Here is a 19,807-nt window from a genome sequence, read left to right on the forward strand (position 1 = left end):
ACATTTCCTACCAAACATGCTGATGTACTCACGGTGGCAAAGGCCTTATGCAAAGACATCATTCCAAGATACGGTATTCCAGAAAAAATTTACAGCGACAATGGTCCACATTTTGTAAATCAGATAGTGCATAACATTGGGAGAATGTTCCACATAAATCTAAAGAACCATTGTTCCTATCGTTCACAATCAGTTGTTGAGAGATCTAACGCGACTATAAAAAACAGATTAAAGAAATGTATGGAAGAAACCAAACGACCATGGACTCAGTGCTTAGACCTGGTCAAAATGTACATAGATATTACAAGTACAACAGGGCTAACTCCCTATGAAACAATGTTTGGAAGGCCTTACAGGCTTCTTCAGTTCAAGAACACATGGGAGATCCCCGAGGAAGCCACGTTAGCTGATTACATGAGAAAAATGTTGGAACGTCAAAAGAATCTAACCAATAACACTGATGATGAACCCATTTCTCCGCAGGAAGACCCCAAAGTGGTACCGGGAGACTGGGTCTTGATCAAGAGTATCAAGAGGAAGAATTGGCATTCACCCAAGTGGGAAGGTCCTTTTTTGGTACTACTCACGAAACCTAATGCTTTGAAAATAGCCGAACGCAACACGTGGATTCATTTATCTCATTGTAAAAAGGTGATCTCTGCAGACCCAACCTAAAGTACGGAAGGTGAGCAAAGTCTGGTAATAGTGCCTGATCCTGGTGCCAAGATCCAGGGTTGACACGAAAGCTAGCAGAAGCCAATTTTCAAGACACCAACCCGAAGCTCAGGGTGTTGACTCTGAGGAGATCCAAAAACATGAGCATTGGAGAGTCATTTGGTGAGTGCTTTAATCAGGCTGTGGCCTGCGCAAAGTCTACCATGTGCTTTTGGTTGCTTTTGCTGGTTTGTGTTACCATTATATTTTTTTCCGGGGGTTATTTTATTTGTATGGATAGAGTACCATGAGCCTCGAACATTCTTCTCTCAGGCAGCTACCAACGCTAATTCTTATTGATATGGCTCATGGGGGAAAATTGCTAGACATAAGCGCGACACTAAATCCCCTTTTGATCAGGTTGTTTGTATTCCAGGAACCGTCTGCGTTCCAACTTGCGTACCATGGCTTTTGTCTTGGACTTACAATAAGTCATTAATGTTTACTGTGGCTCCTAATACATCTTCTTCTATTATTTTACCTATGAAGAGTTTGAAAGGTTTCGAAATGGTCACCCCGCTCTCTGGTTCCAGTGAAGAGGCTGTGTTCTTTGCTAAACGAGTGACTTTGAAAAATCAGGGCAAAAGCCTCCTTTTGTCTCTTACACTCGCTGATGGTCAAATTCTTCCTCCAAATGCCACCTTGTTTAACACTTCTTGTTGGGGTTTTCAACTGTGGGCTTGGTCCTCTGGAATCGATCCTCGCTTTCCTATTGCTATTTGCCTTAATAAAACAATGTCGATCGCTGACCGTCCCGTTACAGATGATTACACCCTGTCAGCAGGAGCAAAAATCACAAGTACGCTCCTCACTGATGTAGACAGCTATTTTGTGGCCTCCACAGGGATAAGCGGTCATACCAACAACTGGCTTCTTATGGCTGAGCAGGCCGCAAAGATGGCTGGCGCCAGTTGCGTTGCATGCATGGGTCCAAGACCTCTTTTGAAAATCATACCTGCGAATATAGGTCCTAAGTGTGCTGTTACTTTAATGTTAAGCCTGTCCATTTCACCCACTCATGATTGTTTTAAATGGGATAAGGTTTACCCTGTTGCCTCTATGACAAAATATAAACCCCTTTTTTCGTCCGATGTAGCTAAGGGTAATTTTACATGTCTTAGATTACCTGGTACCGGTGAGAAGCTCGGCGCCCTACCTCCTCTATGGTGTGGGTCCATGACCAATGTCACTGCCCCTTTTTTGCCCATTGCTCGTAGTGATGTTTGGTTTTGGTGTAATAGTAACAAACTTTATGATAGGTTGCCTTTCGACAGCTCCGGAATTTGCGCTTTGGTAACCCTATTGCTACCTGTTCATTTGATACCGATGTCGTCTTATGATCTAACATCTTTTGCTAAGTCCGTGGTTCCCGTATTCTGGCCGAGAACGAAACGAAACGCCGAATGGCGGGGCGCGGCTAATCCAACTTACATTGACGCCATTGGTGTTCCTAGAGGAGTACCGGATGAGTATAAGCTGGTGAATCAGATAGCAGCTGGTTTTGAATCCGCCCTGTGTTGGTGGTGTACTATTAACAAAAATGTTGACAGGATTAACTACGTCCATTACAACGTGCAGAGGCTTGGAAACTGGTCCGAGGCGGGTTTCAAGGCGGTCCACTCCCAACTGGCCGCTACTTCCCTCATGGCTTTCCAGAATCGAATGGCCCTTGACATGCTACTCTCAAAGGAGGGCGGTGTCTGCGCCATGTTCGGTGAGCAATGTTGCACGTTTATTCCGAATAATACTGCAGCCGGCGGAAGCCTGTCCCAGGCCCTTGAGGGCCTGCGGACCTTGAACGGGAAGATGAAGGAGCACAGTGGGGTGAACACAGAGGTTTGGACCGACTGGCTGAACGTGTTCGGAAAGTACCGCACCCTGGTTTCCTCTGCCCTGGTCTCCATAGCCGTTTTCTCTGCCATTTTGACCTTGTGTGGATGTTGTTGCATCCCTTGTCTCCGATCCCTAATTAACAGACTAATTACAACTGCTATCTCTCCACCAGCTGAGACTTTCCCGTTGCTCCAAAGGGATGACCTTTCGATCGACGCGGGTTCCTTCTCTAGTGACGACCCGGTCGGCGACTCTATTGTGGTAAACCTGTCCGGTTTGTTTCTTGACCCTAGCTTTGCCGATTATGACTCAGTTTCCTCCTGAGTGTAAGTTAGTTCTTGCGAAATGTGATCCCTTGGCTGAAAATCTTTTTGAATTGGCCATATGGGTAATGGGTTGTTCTCCGGGAACTTATGATAAAACAGGGGGGAATTGTTAGATAAATTGTATATATATGTTATCATGCGTTCCCTAATGAGTACTTATTAATAAAGTTATTGCGCAGAATGCTTGCTGTTTCTTCTTGCAGACATCACCTAGTCCACAACAAGTCAAACGATGCTGTCTGGAGCTTCCTGACCTTCTACACATCTGGGAATCCAAGAAAGTTGTTGATGTCTGCACATGTCATTTTGTCTATGCACTCTTTTTACATGACTACTTTGTTTCCCATAACATTTTACTTCTAGTTTCACATAGAATCTCGTTTCTTCTCTCATGAGACAAAGCCCACGCTTTCCCCCCCACCTATCAGGGGCTAGTCTCACATTGTAGGTAGGGCATTCCTGAATAAAAAGAGAGGAGTGTAAACAAGACCTTTAGTGTATTTTGGATTGCTGTAAGTCTGGATGCACTCCTCGCGAGAAAAGATCAACATTCTGTCTCACTGGTTTTGTCTGCTGATCCTTTTGCTGAATCTGAACCTAACAGTGCTGACGCCGTAGGACGCCGTACGGCATCGGTTTTTCGCTTTCCAAACAAAGCGTCAGGGGGAACAAAATCTCACGGGGGAACCAAATCGAGCACAACACCTGTCAGTCATTCATGTTATTGTGGTTACGTCGTGTCAGTTTGCCTTTTTTGAGTTCACCAATAAACCCTGGTCCAAGCTGCACTTGGTCGTCCTGCTCCATGCTCCACCCGACCGTGACACTTTTTGGTGAAGTGAATGAGTGTTCCATCTGTACGACTGGTGTTTGAATGCACCCCGCTTCAACGGCAGAACGCGAATGAACTTAAAGAAATCAAATGAGAATAATCCTTTCTAAAAATTAAATTTGACTGACGCAAACGTGAGGTCTTCATGTTTTTATTGAAAACAACGTAGTGCTGACGCCGTACCACGCCGTACGGCATCGGTTTTTCGCTTTCCAAACAAGGCGTGCACGCTCCCGCGGCAGGGAGAACACAATCTCACTGGGGAACGAACTCGAGCACAAAACCTGGCTAGCCGATTCCCGCAAAGTTAGCATCCTAGTTTATAAATGTGTTAACAGTTGCTGGTTAAGTTTCAAGTCGACGGCGATTGTGCACTAAGGTAACCGATAGCCACAAAGTTAGCATGCACATTAAAGAGTTTGGTAACAGTTGCTGGTTAAGTTTTACTGCACCCGCCACTTCTTTCTTATCTTCGTTCCGTAATATCACAAACTGTGTCACTTATCCTCCGATTTATTTAGCTGAACCAAATCCTTGTGGCCTCCGTCTAGCTCAGGGGTGGCCAAACTTTTTGACTTGCGGGCCGAATTGGGTTCTAAATTTTGACCGGGGGGCCGAACCAGGAGCAGATGGATGTAGTGTTTGTGTGAAGTAATATAAACGACCTGTAAAGGTCATTGCATAAAAGGTTTTGGCCTTTCGTAGGTAGTAAAGCATGGATATTCAAAAAAAGTTTTATGAAAACAAATGCATTTATTAACAGCATTAAAAAAAAATCCCTAAAAAACTGCTATCAGTGATTCTCAAAATACGACAGTTATTATGAATAACAGTCTCCATCACTTCAGTGCCTGCAGGTCAGATTAATGAAAGATGTTTATCTTATGAGATCACATCAAACGGCAAACATTCTGACCAAATATATCATCTTGAAGAATCGGTGAAAGCATACATCCAAATAAAGTAATCAAAACGGCAACACGGTGAGGGGTATCTGAAAATCAGAGCAGAGTTTTAACTCACAAACACCTGGTAACAGAGGTGAGGAAACGGGAAACACTTCCTTAAAGTAAGCCTTAAGAACTTTACAGGTTAAGATTAGTCACAAACGGGTGGTGCATCAATGTCCTTGAGCATCCTGCATTGTTTGAAAATGAGAATGGTCGCTAGTTTCAATCCCTGCTATTTGTAGACTTAGACTTAGACTTAGACTCAACTTTATTAACAGATCATATTCAAAATGAATTTTTTTACAACAAACTTGAAAGCCTCCCCTTCATTCTCAGTGGGAACAGTGTTGTTGGTCTCCCTTTTTTTGCTAGTGTGTCATAGTCTGGAGTAAAATTTGTTGTGGCAATTCTTAGAGATCCAAGGTGTTGGTCCGTTTACCTAGATCTGTGACGGGTTGATGTTGATGTTCATGTGGCTGAACGTCACGTCGCGTACGTCGAGCCAAATTGGCCACTGTTTTTAAACACTCGGCACTCAGTGTCTACCTTGCTTTTCCTTGGGCGACTCATTTTAATGGAAGGATTCCAGGGGAAGGTTTGTGGGTGGCTTTAGCGTAAAACTGTATCCGAAAGCTCGGCGCACAAATTACAAGAATGCTGTCGTCACAGCCCACGCTCTAAATTCGGCACTGATACAAATAGAGCGCGAGTGCGCCATTTCCGAACTACTGAGTACGTACACGCACTTGTGAGTGTGCACCGAGCTTTCTGACACGGCTTCCGGTAGTAAATGCGCAGGCGAGTGGTTCCCCATCGACTGGGGAAACGCAGTCATTGCAGGCAAAATGACCGAAAAAAAAAAAAGTTTAATAATACAATTTATTTAGGGTTGGCGGGCTGGATTAAACGGTCCCGTGGGCCGGATGTGGTCCGCGGGCCGTAGTTTGCCCATACCTGGTCTAGCTCTTCCACTATGTCTGTCTTTCTGTCCGTCCGTCTGTCTGTCGGTCTCTCTTTCTCGGTCTCTCGCTCTCTCTCTCTCTCTCTCTCTCTTGCTCTTTATCGCATGTAATCCACTCTCGCAAGAAACTTTGATAATAAATTTAGGAATGCGGGATCCACTTAAGAATGCATTTTCTTAACCAAAATGGGATTCTTTCATGAATGACATGAAACAAGCTAATTCAAAAAATTAATACCATGCTTTACTACCTACTGTTGGATTTGGTCCACAATTTGGGAAGCGCGCTATCCGCGCCTCACGGCAAAAGCCATAGCCAATCACCTGTTATCCAATTTACTCACTGCGTGCTTGTTTTATTTCTTCAGTTTTAGGAAAAGGCTAAGACCGAAACAAAATGTAGACTTACACAGGTTGGTTGAGTTCAATCACAATTCTTGTTAAAAAAGCTCTATTTTTAGGAAAGTACAATACAGCGCTGGGCCTTTCAAGAGCGGAAAGTCTCCATTCAGAAAAGGTCACGTTCAAGGTTCTTTGGTCCACTTATATTCAGTTGCACATGCCAGTGTGGGCCGAGTTTTATGGGTAATGAGTCAGGGGGTGTGGCAAGTTCGCAGGAGAGTTTGATTCCATGGGAGTGGGTGCTGGCTCGGTGAGAGCTGGTTCCGTGGGGGTGGGTGCTGATTATGGGCGATTTGGTGTGTGTGGGGGCTGTTGTTTTCCATCCCGTCTTTCGGCCTTGGCGATCACCTTTGGCCGGGTTCTTGGTTGTTTTCCTCCTGCCGCTCTTCCTTTGGCACCTCTACCAGTTTTATCTCCAAGTGTCCTTCCTGTAAACCATTCTTGCACATACATCCACTTCGCCCACTGTCGCACATCGCCCATTTATCATTCTTTCAATTTTGTCATTTTGTACGGAATTATGTGAACTTTTGGCTGTGACATCATCAATTTGTTAATGTTCCCTGACTATGCAAAGTTCTTACTCACCAATTACCATGCATTTGTTTGTTTATTCTTTTGACACTATCTTTTGACACACATCTTTTCATTGTTGGGCAAAACATTTCCTTCTGTCTAGAACGTTCAGTAGTAATCCAAAACTGGCGTCTAGCATTAATCAAAACATAAAATATAATCAAGTACTGAACATTTTTAAACAACTTTGGCAGTGTCCGTGATTTAGAAAATCATCAGGCATGCATCAGGCAAACCTTTTATGCAATAACCTTTACATGCCATTTCTATGACCTACTTCACACAAACACTACATCCATCTGCTCCTGGTTCGGCCCCCCGGTCAAAATTTAGAACCCAATTCGGCCCGCAAGTCAAAAAGTTTGCCCACCCCTGCACTAAACGTTTGAAGTTCGGTGGTTCAAATCTTTCTAAGTCCAACTTTAAAATCTTGTCAAGCTGACCTCCGGGTCTTTTCTTCCAGTTATTTATCTGAATTTAGCACATGTGGGCCAGTGTAACGCCGTTGCGTGTCCTGCTCAATCTGTAAAGCCAAATAAGCCCTTAAATCACGACAGATTATTTTAATGACGTGAAATTTAGGGCTGAAGTCAGCGTGTACCTTTAAGGCCATTTGCATTTTTGTCCAGATTGTGCCAGTACCCAAAAACACGCACACGCAGGTGCACGCACACCCGCGCGCGCACACGCGCACACACGCGCGCATGCACACGCACACACCTCGCTGTCAGAATGTTTTTTTTTCCGACAGGCTATGAATGCAGCATACTTGGGGGTTGTTCCACTGTTGAGGAAGGTGTGAGCAGGTAGAGACCGGTTCAGAGAGAGAGAAAGAGAGAGAGAAAGAGAGAGAGAGAAACCCCACCCTGCCAAGTCTTCGCTTCTCTTACATGACATAAAAATCAACACTAAACTTTGGGCTCAGGTAAGAACTTTCGTAACTGAGCAAACTAAAGAACAAAATAGCTTTGGTCCCCGTACAGGTGTCGTGATAGTCGTTAATTGTAAACGCTTTCTTTGATACAAAAGGGCGTGTACATTTATATAAAAACACTTATGTGAGCAAATACACCCAAATATTCTCTGCTTCGTGAAGCAACATGGGCGTCCAGACAATTTATAGTTAAATTATCTGTATGTCTCTTAATGAAAGTTTATTTAACAAATCCAGATTTGCTGGTGCGACCTGGCCAGAATGACAATTGGACGAATTAGACAATAACTAAACTAAATAGCAGCAAAGAGTTATATTGGATAGGAGTTGCCAGCTAACCCACGTTGTTTGTGGCTTACGCTGTTAAGTCATTCAAATTACTGAAAAATAACAGCTGAAAATGTAGTAACTTTCTATGAGCTTAACATGTTACTAATGTGAACGTCACTTGACTGGTTCTGCTCCCTCCTTGTCAGTGTTGAGCTCGCTCAATCGTCGATCTTTGCTGCCCACAAGCCTCAACACGCAAACGCCGTGATTCCCCATATATTTTGTTTAAACGTTTCTTTCTTTCTCCTGTTTCTCTCCAAGGGGTCAATACGACCCACTCGCTTGCTGTCATTCCATTGCACTCGATGAAAAGTGGGTCACTAGAAAAGTGGATCTCCTCTCAATTTTCCCCTTCTTTTTTTTGTTCGGGCCATGCAGCTGCTGCTGTGAGGTTGCTGTTTAATTGGATAAATTGTTGTTATTATTGTTGTAAAGTTGTTTTTGTTGTTATTAATTTTGGATGCATCCATTATCTGAACCGCTTGTCCTCACGAGGTTCACGAGTGTGATAGAGCCTATCCCAGCTGATTTCGGGCAGTAGGCAGGGGTCACCCGGAACTGGTTGCCAGTCACTCGTAGGGCACACATAGACAACTAACAAGTCACACTCGCACCTACGGACTACGTGGCGTAGTCAATCGGCCTACTATGCATGTTTTTGGAAATTGGGAGGAAACCTGAGTACACCATGCAGGCTCGGGGAAAACTTACAAACTCCCCACAGGAAGGCTGGAGCTGGAATCGAACACGCACCTCTGAACTATGAGGCGACGTGTTAACTAATGTTTCACCGTGCCACCCTTTTATTATTATTATTATTATTATTATTATTATTATTATTATTATTATTATTAATATTAACAAGGCCTGAGCAGTGACCGCTGCGAGGTCTCTAATGATTTTGTAGAAATTTTTGTTATTGTTACGGCACGTGTAGAAGCCTGAGATGTACAGAAAAGTTCATTGTAGCCAGAGTCTAAAACAGGAGTGCCCAACCAGTCAATTGTGAACTAGTCCCAGGTTGATCGTGAGGGGTGCTAGGAGAAATGGGAAAAAAAAAAAAGATAGACTTTTGGGTGCGTAGGCATGTTATCAGTATTAAATATATGTTTGTGCTTGACCATATTCATTCAGTCTCATGTCTACAAAAATTTATTTAACAAAATAAAATAAAAAAGTAGGTCACCTTAAACTTACAGACCTGCATCACCAGAAGTTCTTACCGGTTACCAGTCTGCAATTAAGATTGGAGAATTTACAAACCGAGTTCGGTTGAAGTTGGGAAATTGTGTAAAATGTCAATAAAAACAAAATAAAATGATTTGAAAATCCTTTTCAACCTATATTCAATTGAATACACTACAAAGACAACATCTTTAATGCTCAAACTCATAAACGTTATCTAATTTTTCAAATAATAGTTAACTTAGAATTTCATGACTGCAACACGTGGAGTAGAAGTTGGGAAAAGGCATGTTTACCACTTCGTTACATCACGTTTCCCTTTAACAACACTCAATAAACGTTTCGGAAGAGAGGAGACCAATTCTCTTAGCTTCTCATGTGGAATTCTTTCCCATTCTTGCTTGATAAACTGGTTCAGTTGTTGAACAGTCCGGGGTCTTCCCTGTCGTATTTTACGCTTTAAAATGCGCCACACATTTTCAATGGGAGACAGGTCTGGACTGCAAGTGGGCCAGGGGAGAACCTGGACTCTTTTACTTCAGAGCCACGCTATTATAACATGTGCAGAATGTGGCTTGGCATCTTGCTGAAATAAGCAGTGGCGTCCATGAAAAAGACGTCGCTTGGATGGCAGCATATGTTGCTCCAAAATCTGTATGTACTTTTCAACATTTATGTTGCCTTCACAGAAATGTAAGTCACCCATGCCATGGGAACTAATGCACCCCCATAACATCACAGATGCTGGCTTTTGAACTTTGCGTTGATAACAATCCAGATGTTCAGCTTCCTCTTTGGTCCGGAGGACACAACGTCCAGTGTTTACAAAAACAATTTGAAAAGTGGACTCATCAGACCACAAAACACTTTTCCATTGTGCATCAGTCCATTTTACATGAGCTCGGGCCCAGAGAACCCGGCGGCGTTTCTGGATGTTGTTCATAAACGGCTTTTGTTTTGCATGGTAGAGTTTTAACCCGCACTTACTGATGTAGTGACGAACTGTATTTACTGATAGTGGTTTTCTGAAGTTTTCCTGAGCCCATAATAAATAAATGACCAATTGACTAATAGAGACTTAAACGTATCCCTTTGTGGAGTTCCGAGGTGCTCGTTGGGTGGGTGCAGGAATCAACACACACACTCGTCTATCGCATCAGTGACACAATCAAAGTATTTATTCCTACCAAAATGGTCTAATAAAAGCAAGCCAATTCTCTGAGTTGAGCTCCGGCTCACATCCGTCCCTAGCCGCGAAGGTAGCGATGCAGAGCCAGGAGCAGATGGATGTAGTGTTTGTGTGAAGTAATATAAACGACGTGTGCACCGCGCTTTCTGACGCGGCTTCCGGGAGTAAATGCGCGGGCGGGTGTTTATCTATCTACTGGGGAAATGCGATCATTGAAGGGACAATGACCCAAAACAATATATTATAATACAATTTATTCCAGTTTGGCGGGCCGGATTAAACGGCCCTGTGGCCCGCGGGCCGTACTTTGCGCATGTCTTTGATGTGACTTTATTAATTCATACTTGCAGTGGAGCCAAAAAGGCCCCACTGAAAAAACAGCAGAACTTTACAATAAAAACAACAAGAAATTTAAATATTAAATATTTAAAAAAGCAAGACATGTTTTTCAAGGCAGCAGGGCATGGAAAAAGTGTCAGTTCTGGTGGCCATGCTGTTTTGCTTGCTTAAATAATATCTAAATAATGTCATTATACAGCCTGACTGCAGTATACAAGGTGGAGTTTGCCTGTTGGTCTTGGCCCTGGGTTCAGATTCAGCCAGCTTTTGTTGGTTCCTCAAACTCCTGGCAGTGCAGCTGCCTCGTGTTGGAGGTAGCACGTAATGCAGAGGATGTTGCTGATCATGCATGTCTCTGACCAGCTTCACTGCAGCCTCCTCCCTCCTGGTCTGGAGTGATGGTAGGGCTTGTGAGAAGTTACCTGCTCTCCTTCTGATGATTTTGCAGGCACCTGTCTGGACTCGCTCGAGGTCTGCTTGTTGTCTTTTAGAGCAGCCCACTACGAGCACTGAACTGTACTCCAGACACGACCTAATGAGAGTGATGTAGATAGTGATGAGGTTATCTGCAGGTAGCCCTTGTCTCCCCATCACTGTGAGAGCAACCGCTTGGAGGCAGTTTTTATTGCGTTTTCAATGTGTACATCTCCAGTCAGGTTTTGGTTGAGGTGGTATCCTAGATACTTTGTAGTTTCCACAACAGGTACCTCCTGCCCCCCCAGCATCAGTGGGGGAGGTTATGGTGGGTTTCGTGCAAAACATATTCGGAGTTCAACCGACTTTTTCCTGTTGAGTATCATTTTATGCTTTGCTGCCCATTCGTCCAGCTTTTGTGCCTCCAGGCACGTTGATGAGTCTGACATGATGCTGGATATGGGGATCGCTGCTCGATTGACAGCCCGATGTCATCTGGGTAACCAACATCATGAGTGTCCGCAAACAAAGCATCCCGGGTGGCCATATCAAGGAGGAACACATGGGGAAACTACACCCCCTTGTGGCACCCCAGATGTGACTTCAATCCAGGGGCTATAAGCCCCATTTGCCACCACTCTCTGTCTCCTCCCTGTGATATAGCTGTGTAGCCAGGCTGTTTTAGGTCCAGTATGTTTTGCATCAGGATCCCGTGGTCGATTTTATCGAACATTTTGGACATGTCTGCCAACAGTCCTCTCACCATTGTTGGTATTAGTCCATGATTTGGCAAAGAAGTTGTTCAGAGGTTCTGAAGCTTTGTTTTCTTCTACTCCCTGTATTCTGATTTTTGCATCAGATGATGATTTAGTTCGTCCTAGGCCTTTATTTATAAAATCCCACCACTCCTTGTGGTTCTTTTTTTTAATTTTTTTAAAGTTTTGCATTTCATTTTTATAGTATGTTGTTTTTGCCTTGTGTATGAGTCTTTGGACGGAGTTTCTAATTTCTCTCCATTTTCCCACTTTCCCCCATTTATTATACGCTATTTCATTTCAAAATGGGCAGCTCTGTTAATGTTTCGAGTAAATTTACGGATCGATATGGAAGGCAAACATAGGTAAGCAGTACCAATGTGTTAGATCGAACTTTAGTCAGTTCCGACCATTTTATAGGAGATAGTTTGAGAAACGCGATTGTTTACAGAGGGCTCATTGGATATTGGCTAGTGGATGCCTACCGCAACCCTAGTTAACCTCAGTTTGTTCGGATTAAAAGGCGCATAAAATAGAAGCTATACTGCAACAAACTGAGGTTGACTAGGGTTGCGGTATGCATCCACTAGCCAATAACCAATGAGCCCTCTGTAAACAATCGCGCCCTATATATGAAATAATTTCTGAAATAAAAAATTCAATGAGGGTGCGCCTTATAATCCAGTGCGCCTTTTGGTGCGAAAAATACGGTACATGGGTGAGTTTGGGTGTGTGAATGTGATTCTTGTGTGTGTGATTCTTGTGTGAAGCGTGTGAAGGGTGTGTGCGTGTGTGTGTGTGTGTGTGCGTGTGTGTGTGTGTGTGTGTGTGTGTGTGTGTGTGTGGTTCTGCAACAGACAGAAATACAGCACGTAAGTCAACGCTCAACTTCTGACGTCACACAACACTAGTCGACGGCACACATTACATAACTAACTGCGCGTAACGGTTCCGCTATACTAAGTAACCATGAATGAAATACTCTCGGCAACTAACAAGACATAAGTCATTGAGACAACAAAATACATTTGCTGGCAACCGTTGGTCGCTGTGCCGCTGCGTAACGGCTACTCGTATGATGCGGGCAAATTTATAGGAGTGCGCCGAAGCTATCAATCAAACGGCGCACAGACGAAACAAACCGCGATCAGACAAACGGCACAACAGTAGACAGTAGTAACAATGAAATGTATATACTCACTTTGTGTCAAAGATGCACACCATCACAGCAACATACTCAGTCGATACCAGAAACATTTAACTTACCGCTGCGCACAAGCTCCAACAATCGCGATAAGCTGAGGTAACTCACGCGAGACTTAAGGCGTGGTGACGTATAACTTTCCAACATTTTAACATCAACATTGGGAGCCTTTCTAACAGCTATTTTTATTTTTCTTCTTTGTCACAGGGGTTCGTTTTGGCCTGGGGAATTAAGTTCAGCATTCGCTTTAAAGATATCTGGCGCGTCTAGCGTTGTGAATGGGTATAATGTCTAGACCCCGAATGTAAGACGACCCCCACTTTTTCAGTCTTATTTCAATGCAAAAAAACACAGTCTTATATTCAGGCCAATACAGTAGTTTTGGTCACGTCTACAGATTCATAACATCAACAGTATTAACATGGCCACTTCGTAATATTTAATATTAAGTAATATTTACTTTTGACTCACAGCCCCGCGTGAAGAATCGCTGTTGTTATGCCAGCTCAGCTTGGAGCTGCTTCACTTTATCAGCGCGGTCACTCCGTTAGCTTGTCGTATGTGTTAGCATGTGTAGTCTGATTGTGTCTCTTTAGGTTGAAATCCTTATACAAGGTAACCGTCTCTTTAGAAATTAGACAAACACAATTGCCTTGATTTTCAGTGAAAAAGTATTGTAATTCCCATTTCTCTTGTAAGCGACGGCCCTCAAAGTCAAATTTGCTCGTTTTCTCTGCAGTCGGCATGGCAGAAATGAGCGGAGAGGGGTGGTGCTGCCACCTTTTGGTAATAGGACGAATTATAGTTTCAAGTTTCACGATTTAAAAAAAAAAAACTTTATTCAGTTTGACAGTGCAGGCAGGCCATAAATAGTACATTAGACCGAAGCTGCGGGCCATCTGAAATCTGACCGGGGGCAGGATTTGCCCCGTGGGCTGGACTTTGGACATGCCTGATTCAAAGTAACATTATATTAGCTTTTACTAACTTCATTTATTTGCGAACTTAATATTTCGAAACTTGTTTGCCATAAGAACCAGAACACCTTCAGAATTTGGGACTTAAAAGTGGTAATGTAAATATGCAAAGCCCAAATAAATTACTAAGACAACAACAAGCATCTCATTAAGAGTAATTTGTGGTTCAACGCCATTGATTGCGCTACCACTTCTACAATTCCTGAATGCTCTCATAGGATGATACCTTATCATTGCCATTTGACAAGAAAGGAGCTGCTCGTCGCGCGACTGAGTTTACATCGACTGAAATGCCACGCGCTTTCTTCGCTCCTCCATGCACACGTCGCATTTTGATGACTTGCAACTGTTTGTGGCCGGGGTTGTCAAATCGTTTTTCCTTGTCTAAGCCTTGTTTGCTGTGTTTTGCAATCTAAGAAAAGAAAACCTGGCATCCTTGAACGAAAATAAACAGCACTTCATAACTATTCATTGGCTCCAGAATTGGCGTGTTCACAAAAATGTTCACAAAGCGAAAATGCGCTATGTTCAGTTTATGCTCGTCCAAAATATGAACGAGTTCATGAACTCTTTCATTGAACGCATTCAGGTACAACACTGCTTACGACCATCATATGTGACCAGACTTCCTTCAAGTGATTTCTCTGCAAATAAGAATTCATGTGTATTTTGTTCCACAGGTGATTATGACGTGGTGTGCTCCTTACCTTGGACTCTTGCTGCCCTTCCTATGTGTCGTGGTTTGGGGTGGGGGCGTCTCAGCCTTCAGGATCTGTGCCTACAATGTGCAGAAGCTTGACTCCAAGAAGGCATCAAACTACAGAGTGCTGCACACGCTTACACGGGTACATTACAAAGGCACACACACACACCACACGAGCCACTCACTCATTCACTCATTCACTCATTCACTCACAAATGCCCCTGTGTATAGATCGCTTCTCGCTGTGACATCACACTCATCCAGGAAGTGATGGCTTCTGATGGCTCCTTTGTCAATACTCTGCTGGCATCACTCAACAGGTACAGTGAAAGGTACTGATTTAAGCCAACTTCACATGGGCTACCACTTAATGTTGTCATGTTCCTTTCTATCAGTTTGCCGTGTGATCCTAAGTACACTGTCAACGCGTTTTTTCTCCACCAAAGACAGACTCTATGCACGCAGCACTTTTGCATTTGGTGCAAGGTGTTTAAACTTGAGGCAGAGTCTTCAAACAATTGCAAAGCTCCTGTGAAATATGGTGTCACAAAGTGTAATGTACGGAGATGGAGAGCTCAAAAAGATCGCCTCAAATATGGTCACAATCAGAGAAAAGCTTTCCGTGGTCCTCAGAGCGGCCGCTTTCAAGAGCTCGACAGGAGGGTGTGCGCGTACATAGACGAGAAACGAAAGGGCGGGATGCCCATCAGCAGAGCTGTCATTCAGCTCAAGATCGTGGAAATAGCCAAAGAGCTAAACATACCCACCGCTGACTTCAAAGGTAACGCTACAGTATAGTTGTATACGTAGATATGTGGAATAATTGGAGCCGCCAACTGACAACCAAACTGACGTCAGTGCGCACGTAGGTCCAGAATCGACAGCTGTTTTTTTTTTTTGTTTTTTTGTTTTTTACAGAGGATGAATATTCCGGTGGATTTAATGATTTGGAGTGACACGGGTGGTTCGTTAAAACTGTTGTTTATATTACATTTATTTGATATAGCTAGGCTGACGTCAGCAGCGCACGTACTCCGGTTTCAACAGCTGTGTTTTTTTTGTGTGTGTTTTTTTTAAGTGACACGGAAGACGAAGATTCTGCTGAATTTATTGATTTGGAGTGACTCGGATGGTTCGATAAAATTGTTGTTTATATTACATTTATTTGATATACTGTATTTTTCGGACTAAGAGTCGTTCCGGAATATAGGTCGCAGTAGCCATAAAATGCACAATAACATGAAAAACAACCCTTAAATCGCTCCGGAGTATAAGTCGCATTTTGGGGGAAATTTATTCGACAAAATCCAACACCAAGAACAGACATGAACGAGCAACAACAGGCTAAACGATAGGTATGCTAACATAACATAAACACAAACGAAGAGCTGAAAACGGACCTGACATAATATTCAGAGTCATTCAAAAAACTATTACATAAATAACACGTTTATAAAACCATCTGTGTCACTCCAATTCATTAAATCCATCGATCGTCCTTTGTCAACAATGGGTGTGCGCCGCTGACAGCGCTTGCAGTTCAAAATATTCCACAGGCCCATATAACGATATATAAATTATATATCAAATAACTAATATATAAGCAATAATATTATGAAACCATCTGTGTCACTCTAAATCAGTGGTTCCCAAAGTGGGCGGTACCGAACGTTTGTTTGACGACACATGTGAGTCGACGGACGACGATTTGTACACAATATGTGCGGTTGTGGGTGGACGGACGATGGGGGGGGGGGGGGGGGGGACGTGCGCCCTGATGTCAGCATCGTCGTTATTCCTCAGATCTAGTATATAACTATATTGTAGCGTTAACAAAGTACAAGGAAGACGTGGGTTTGGTAAACGGCTCTTTATTTAACAAAACAAGAGTTCAATGAGCCAACAACTACTGAACTGTAACGATAAAATCATATACAAGTTGCTACACGAAATAAAATATATCAAATAACTATAACATAAATAGTTAACTGCCACATGGCCCCAAGCACCAGCGTCGACTTCCAGGCGTGTTGCGGCGTGGACTTCCATCCCCGAAGGTGGCACTTTCAGCCACGGAGGTGGAAGAGAGCTCCATAGAATAGGACCGGGCGTGCGTAAAAGCCATGTCCGAGCCCCATCCACCGTCCCCGGACAGCCACCCGGCCGAGCGCCGGCCCCCGACTTCCATCCACGGAGGTGAAAGAGAGCTCCGTAGAGTAGGACCGGGTGTGCGTAAAAGCCATGTCCGAGCCCCATCCACCATCCCCGGACAGCCACCCGGCCGAGCGCCGGCCCAGACTTCCATCCACGGAGGTTAAAGAGAACTCCGTAGAGTAGGACCGGGCGTGCGTAAAAGCCTTAATAGTTTTTCAAACCTTCTGTGTCACTCCAAATCATTAAATCCTTCAAACTCTTCGTCCTCAGTGTCACTTACAAACAAAGCCGCTAATGATGCCGGTAGTACGGGCATCCTGTGATCAATCTTTGTCCTTTTTGGAAACAACCGCCGCGCCGCGCCGCGCTGCTGACGTCACTTGAAATTCAAATTACACTAATCCCTTGCTACATTGCGGTTCGTTTATTGCTGTTTCACTTTTTATTTTTTTTTATTTTTGAAAAAATTCACATATAAGTTGCTCAGTATAAGTCGCACCCCCACCCAAACTATGAAAAAAAAACAAACACGACTTATAGTCCGAAAATTACGGTATCGAGTCTGACGTCCGCGGCGCACGTCGTCTTTCCGGGGTCAACAGCTGTGTTTTTTTGTTTTGTTTTGTTTTTCCAAGTGACTCGGAAAACAAAGATTCTGATGAATTTATTGATTTTGAGTGACACGGATGGTTCGATAAAATTGTTGTTTATATTATTATTTCATACATAGTTTATATTCTGTCCTCACGCTGGCGTGACGTCTGCCAAGGCTAGACAGATAGCGAACAACTGAAGAAAAAGGACGCTGCGGCCGCGTAGTTTGTAGCTGCTTTACTTGGCACACAGGCAGTTATTTCTTGTACAGGTATTTGTAAAACTGTAATTCACACAACAACCGTGCATCAGTAGAATGTACATCAAAATCACAGAAGATGTAGAAATGAAAACATATAAACTTAAATGGAGACGATTAGCCTACCTAACCGTCACATGCGTAAACCTAGCATAGCATTGTAGCCAAAAGTAGCGCTAAACAATCACATTTGCAATACTAGCGTAGCATTCACAGGCAAATGGAGCTTAGGATGTTAGCGTACATTTTATAAACACACATATACAGAAAGTCAACTAGAATGTATAACTTACAGACTAAGATACCCCAAGGCTGAGCCACGAACCCGCTGCGACGATGTGCACTGTCTGGTAGCTGCGTACGAACTGCGTAGTGGCTGAGTGGGGGTCGAGTAACCGGAAATGAATGAACAAATGAAACCTAACCTAAATTTGGTCACTAGGGGGCAGTGTTAGAGCGTTTAACGAAAGAATAAACGGGATAACAGTACAGTTTATATATTGTTATATGGGCCTATAGAAAATGTTGAACTGCAACGCGGCGCTGACGTCCGACTTGTTTATATAAAAGAGGACCGTTTCGATCGATGGCTTTAATGATTTGGAGTGACACAGATGGTTTGATATAGGTGTTATTTATGTTATATTTATTTGAATAACTGTTATTGTTACATCAGGCCCGTTCTCAGCTTCTCGTTTGTGTTTGTCACGTTAGCATACCGTATCGTTTAGCCCCTTGTTGCTCGTTCATGTCTGTTCTTGGTGTTGGATTTTGTCGAATACCTTTCCCCCAAAATGCGACATATTATTGTGCATTTTATGGCTGATGTGACGTATATTCCGGAGCGACTTTTAGTCCGAAAAATACGGTAAATGTTCAGATATTAAGATGTGATAGACAGTCTTTGCATGACTTGAATGAGGCAAAATAAAAAATTTTCTCTCGAATATATTGTTTTAATTTTATGTTTTGCTCATTTAAGAAGTGTTTGTCCGACAGTTTTACGTGTGCGTCTCGTCTTACTACGTCGTGCTACAAGTACAGCAGGCAGTTTCTACTGGACATCGGCAAAAGCGAGTTTTGCAGCGTTCTGGACTTCGAAACAGAGACATTAAAGGAACTTAGACTTCCCCGGCCTGAAACAACACCAGACTCGCCTGCCACTCCTCCCCCGGAAGCGTCGGAAGCGGTGTGCGAGGAGGCAGAAGAGGGGCAAGGGCGGAGGCGTCCGGGCCAGGCGAGCAGCCAACCCAACTCGCCCGGCCGTACCTTCCATTCTTCTGGCGAATGTTCGCTCACTGGACAACAAAATGGATTACATACGACTGCTGAGATCTATGAACCGGACAGTGAGTAACTGCTGTGTGCTCGTGTTCACTGAGAGTTGGTTGAATGTCAACATTCCGGTTCTGCTGTACAACTGGGGCAGCTAACATGCTATCTAGCAGACCAGGCCATTGTAAAGGGTGGAAAATCGCGAGGAGGAAGAATCTGTGTTTACATACGTGACGAATGGTCCCAGGACACTGTGGTTGTATGCAAACACTGCTCGCCACTAGCGGAGTTTGTGATCTTAAAGTGCCGTCCTTTTTACCTGCCAAGGGAAATTACTGCGATTCTGCTAGTCGCGGTATACATCCCGCCTTCAAAGCGACAAGATCATGGCTCTTAGTGAACTGTACCAGGCTGTCAGTGAACAACAGACGGCGCACCCTGACTGGGGATTTTAATCATGCAGACCTGAAGACTGTTTTTCCAAAGCTACACCAGCATGTTGATTTTCCAACACGAGGAGGCAGCTTCCTGGACCTGGTCTACACTACGCATAAAGGCGCTTTCAAAGCCACCCCACTCCCTCACATTGGACTTTCTGACCATATCGTTGTTATGCTAATGCCCGCATACAGACAAAGGGTGAAAGCATACAGGCCGGTTCGCAAGCAGGTATAAGTGTGGCCTGAGGGAGCCTCTGATGCTCTTCGAGACTGCTTTGACACAACAGACTGGGAAATGTTTAAGCAGGCAGCCACTTACAACAATCAGACGGACATAGAGGAGTATACAGACTCTGTAACCTCTTACATCTGAAAGTGCATTAATGATGTGACCCACACAAAATACATCATCACTCGGGCTAACTGGAAGCCATGGCTGACAGGCGATGTCCAGGCTATTG

General features: G+C 43.8%; 1 protein-coding gene and 1 long non-coding RNA gene across 7 annotated transcripts in view; both read left to right on the plus strand.

Moving 5' to 3' along the window:
- The window catches only part of LOC137840061 (uncharacterized), a 205,980-nt gene that overhangs the window by 91,897 nt on the left and 94,276 nt on the right, over positions 1-19,807 (plus strand). The gene's annotated exons all lie outside the window — the stretch shown is intronic.
- The window catches only part of LOC125988688 (deoxyribonuclease-1-like 1), a 91,670-nt gene continuing 79,215 nt past the window's right edge, over positions 7,353-19,807 (plus strand). For 4 of the 6 annotated variants that reach the window (XM_068649873.1, XM_049754299.1, XM_068649875.1 and 1 more), the window contains exons 1-3: positions 7,353-7,519; positions 14,602-14,766; positions 14,856-14,956. In XM_068649873.1, coding sequence (XP_068505974.1) covers positions 14,608-14,766; positions 14,856-14,956 — 260 coding nt within the window. In that variant the 5' untranslated portion in view covers positions 7,353-7,519; positions 14,602-14,607. The remainder of the gene's footprint in view (positions 7,520-14,601; positions 14,767-14,855; positions 14,957-19,807) is intronic. The other 2 variants (XM_068649874.1, XM_068649876.1) reach the window with 1 other exon arrangement.

This window comes from Syngnathus scovelli, chromosome 2 (assembly GCF_024217435.2).
Source record: "Syngnathus scovelli strain Florida chromosome 2, RoL_Ssco_1.2, whole genome shotgun sequence".
NCBI lineage: Eukaryota > Metazoa > Chordata > Actinopteri > Syngnathiformes > Syngnathidae > Syngnathus > Syngnathus scovelli.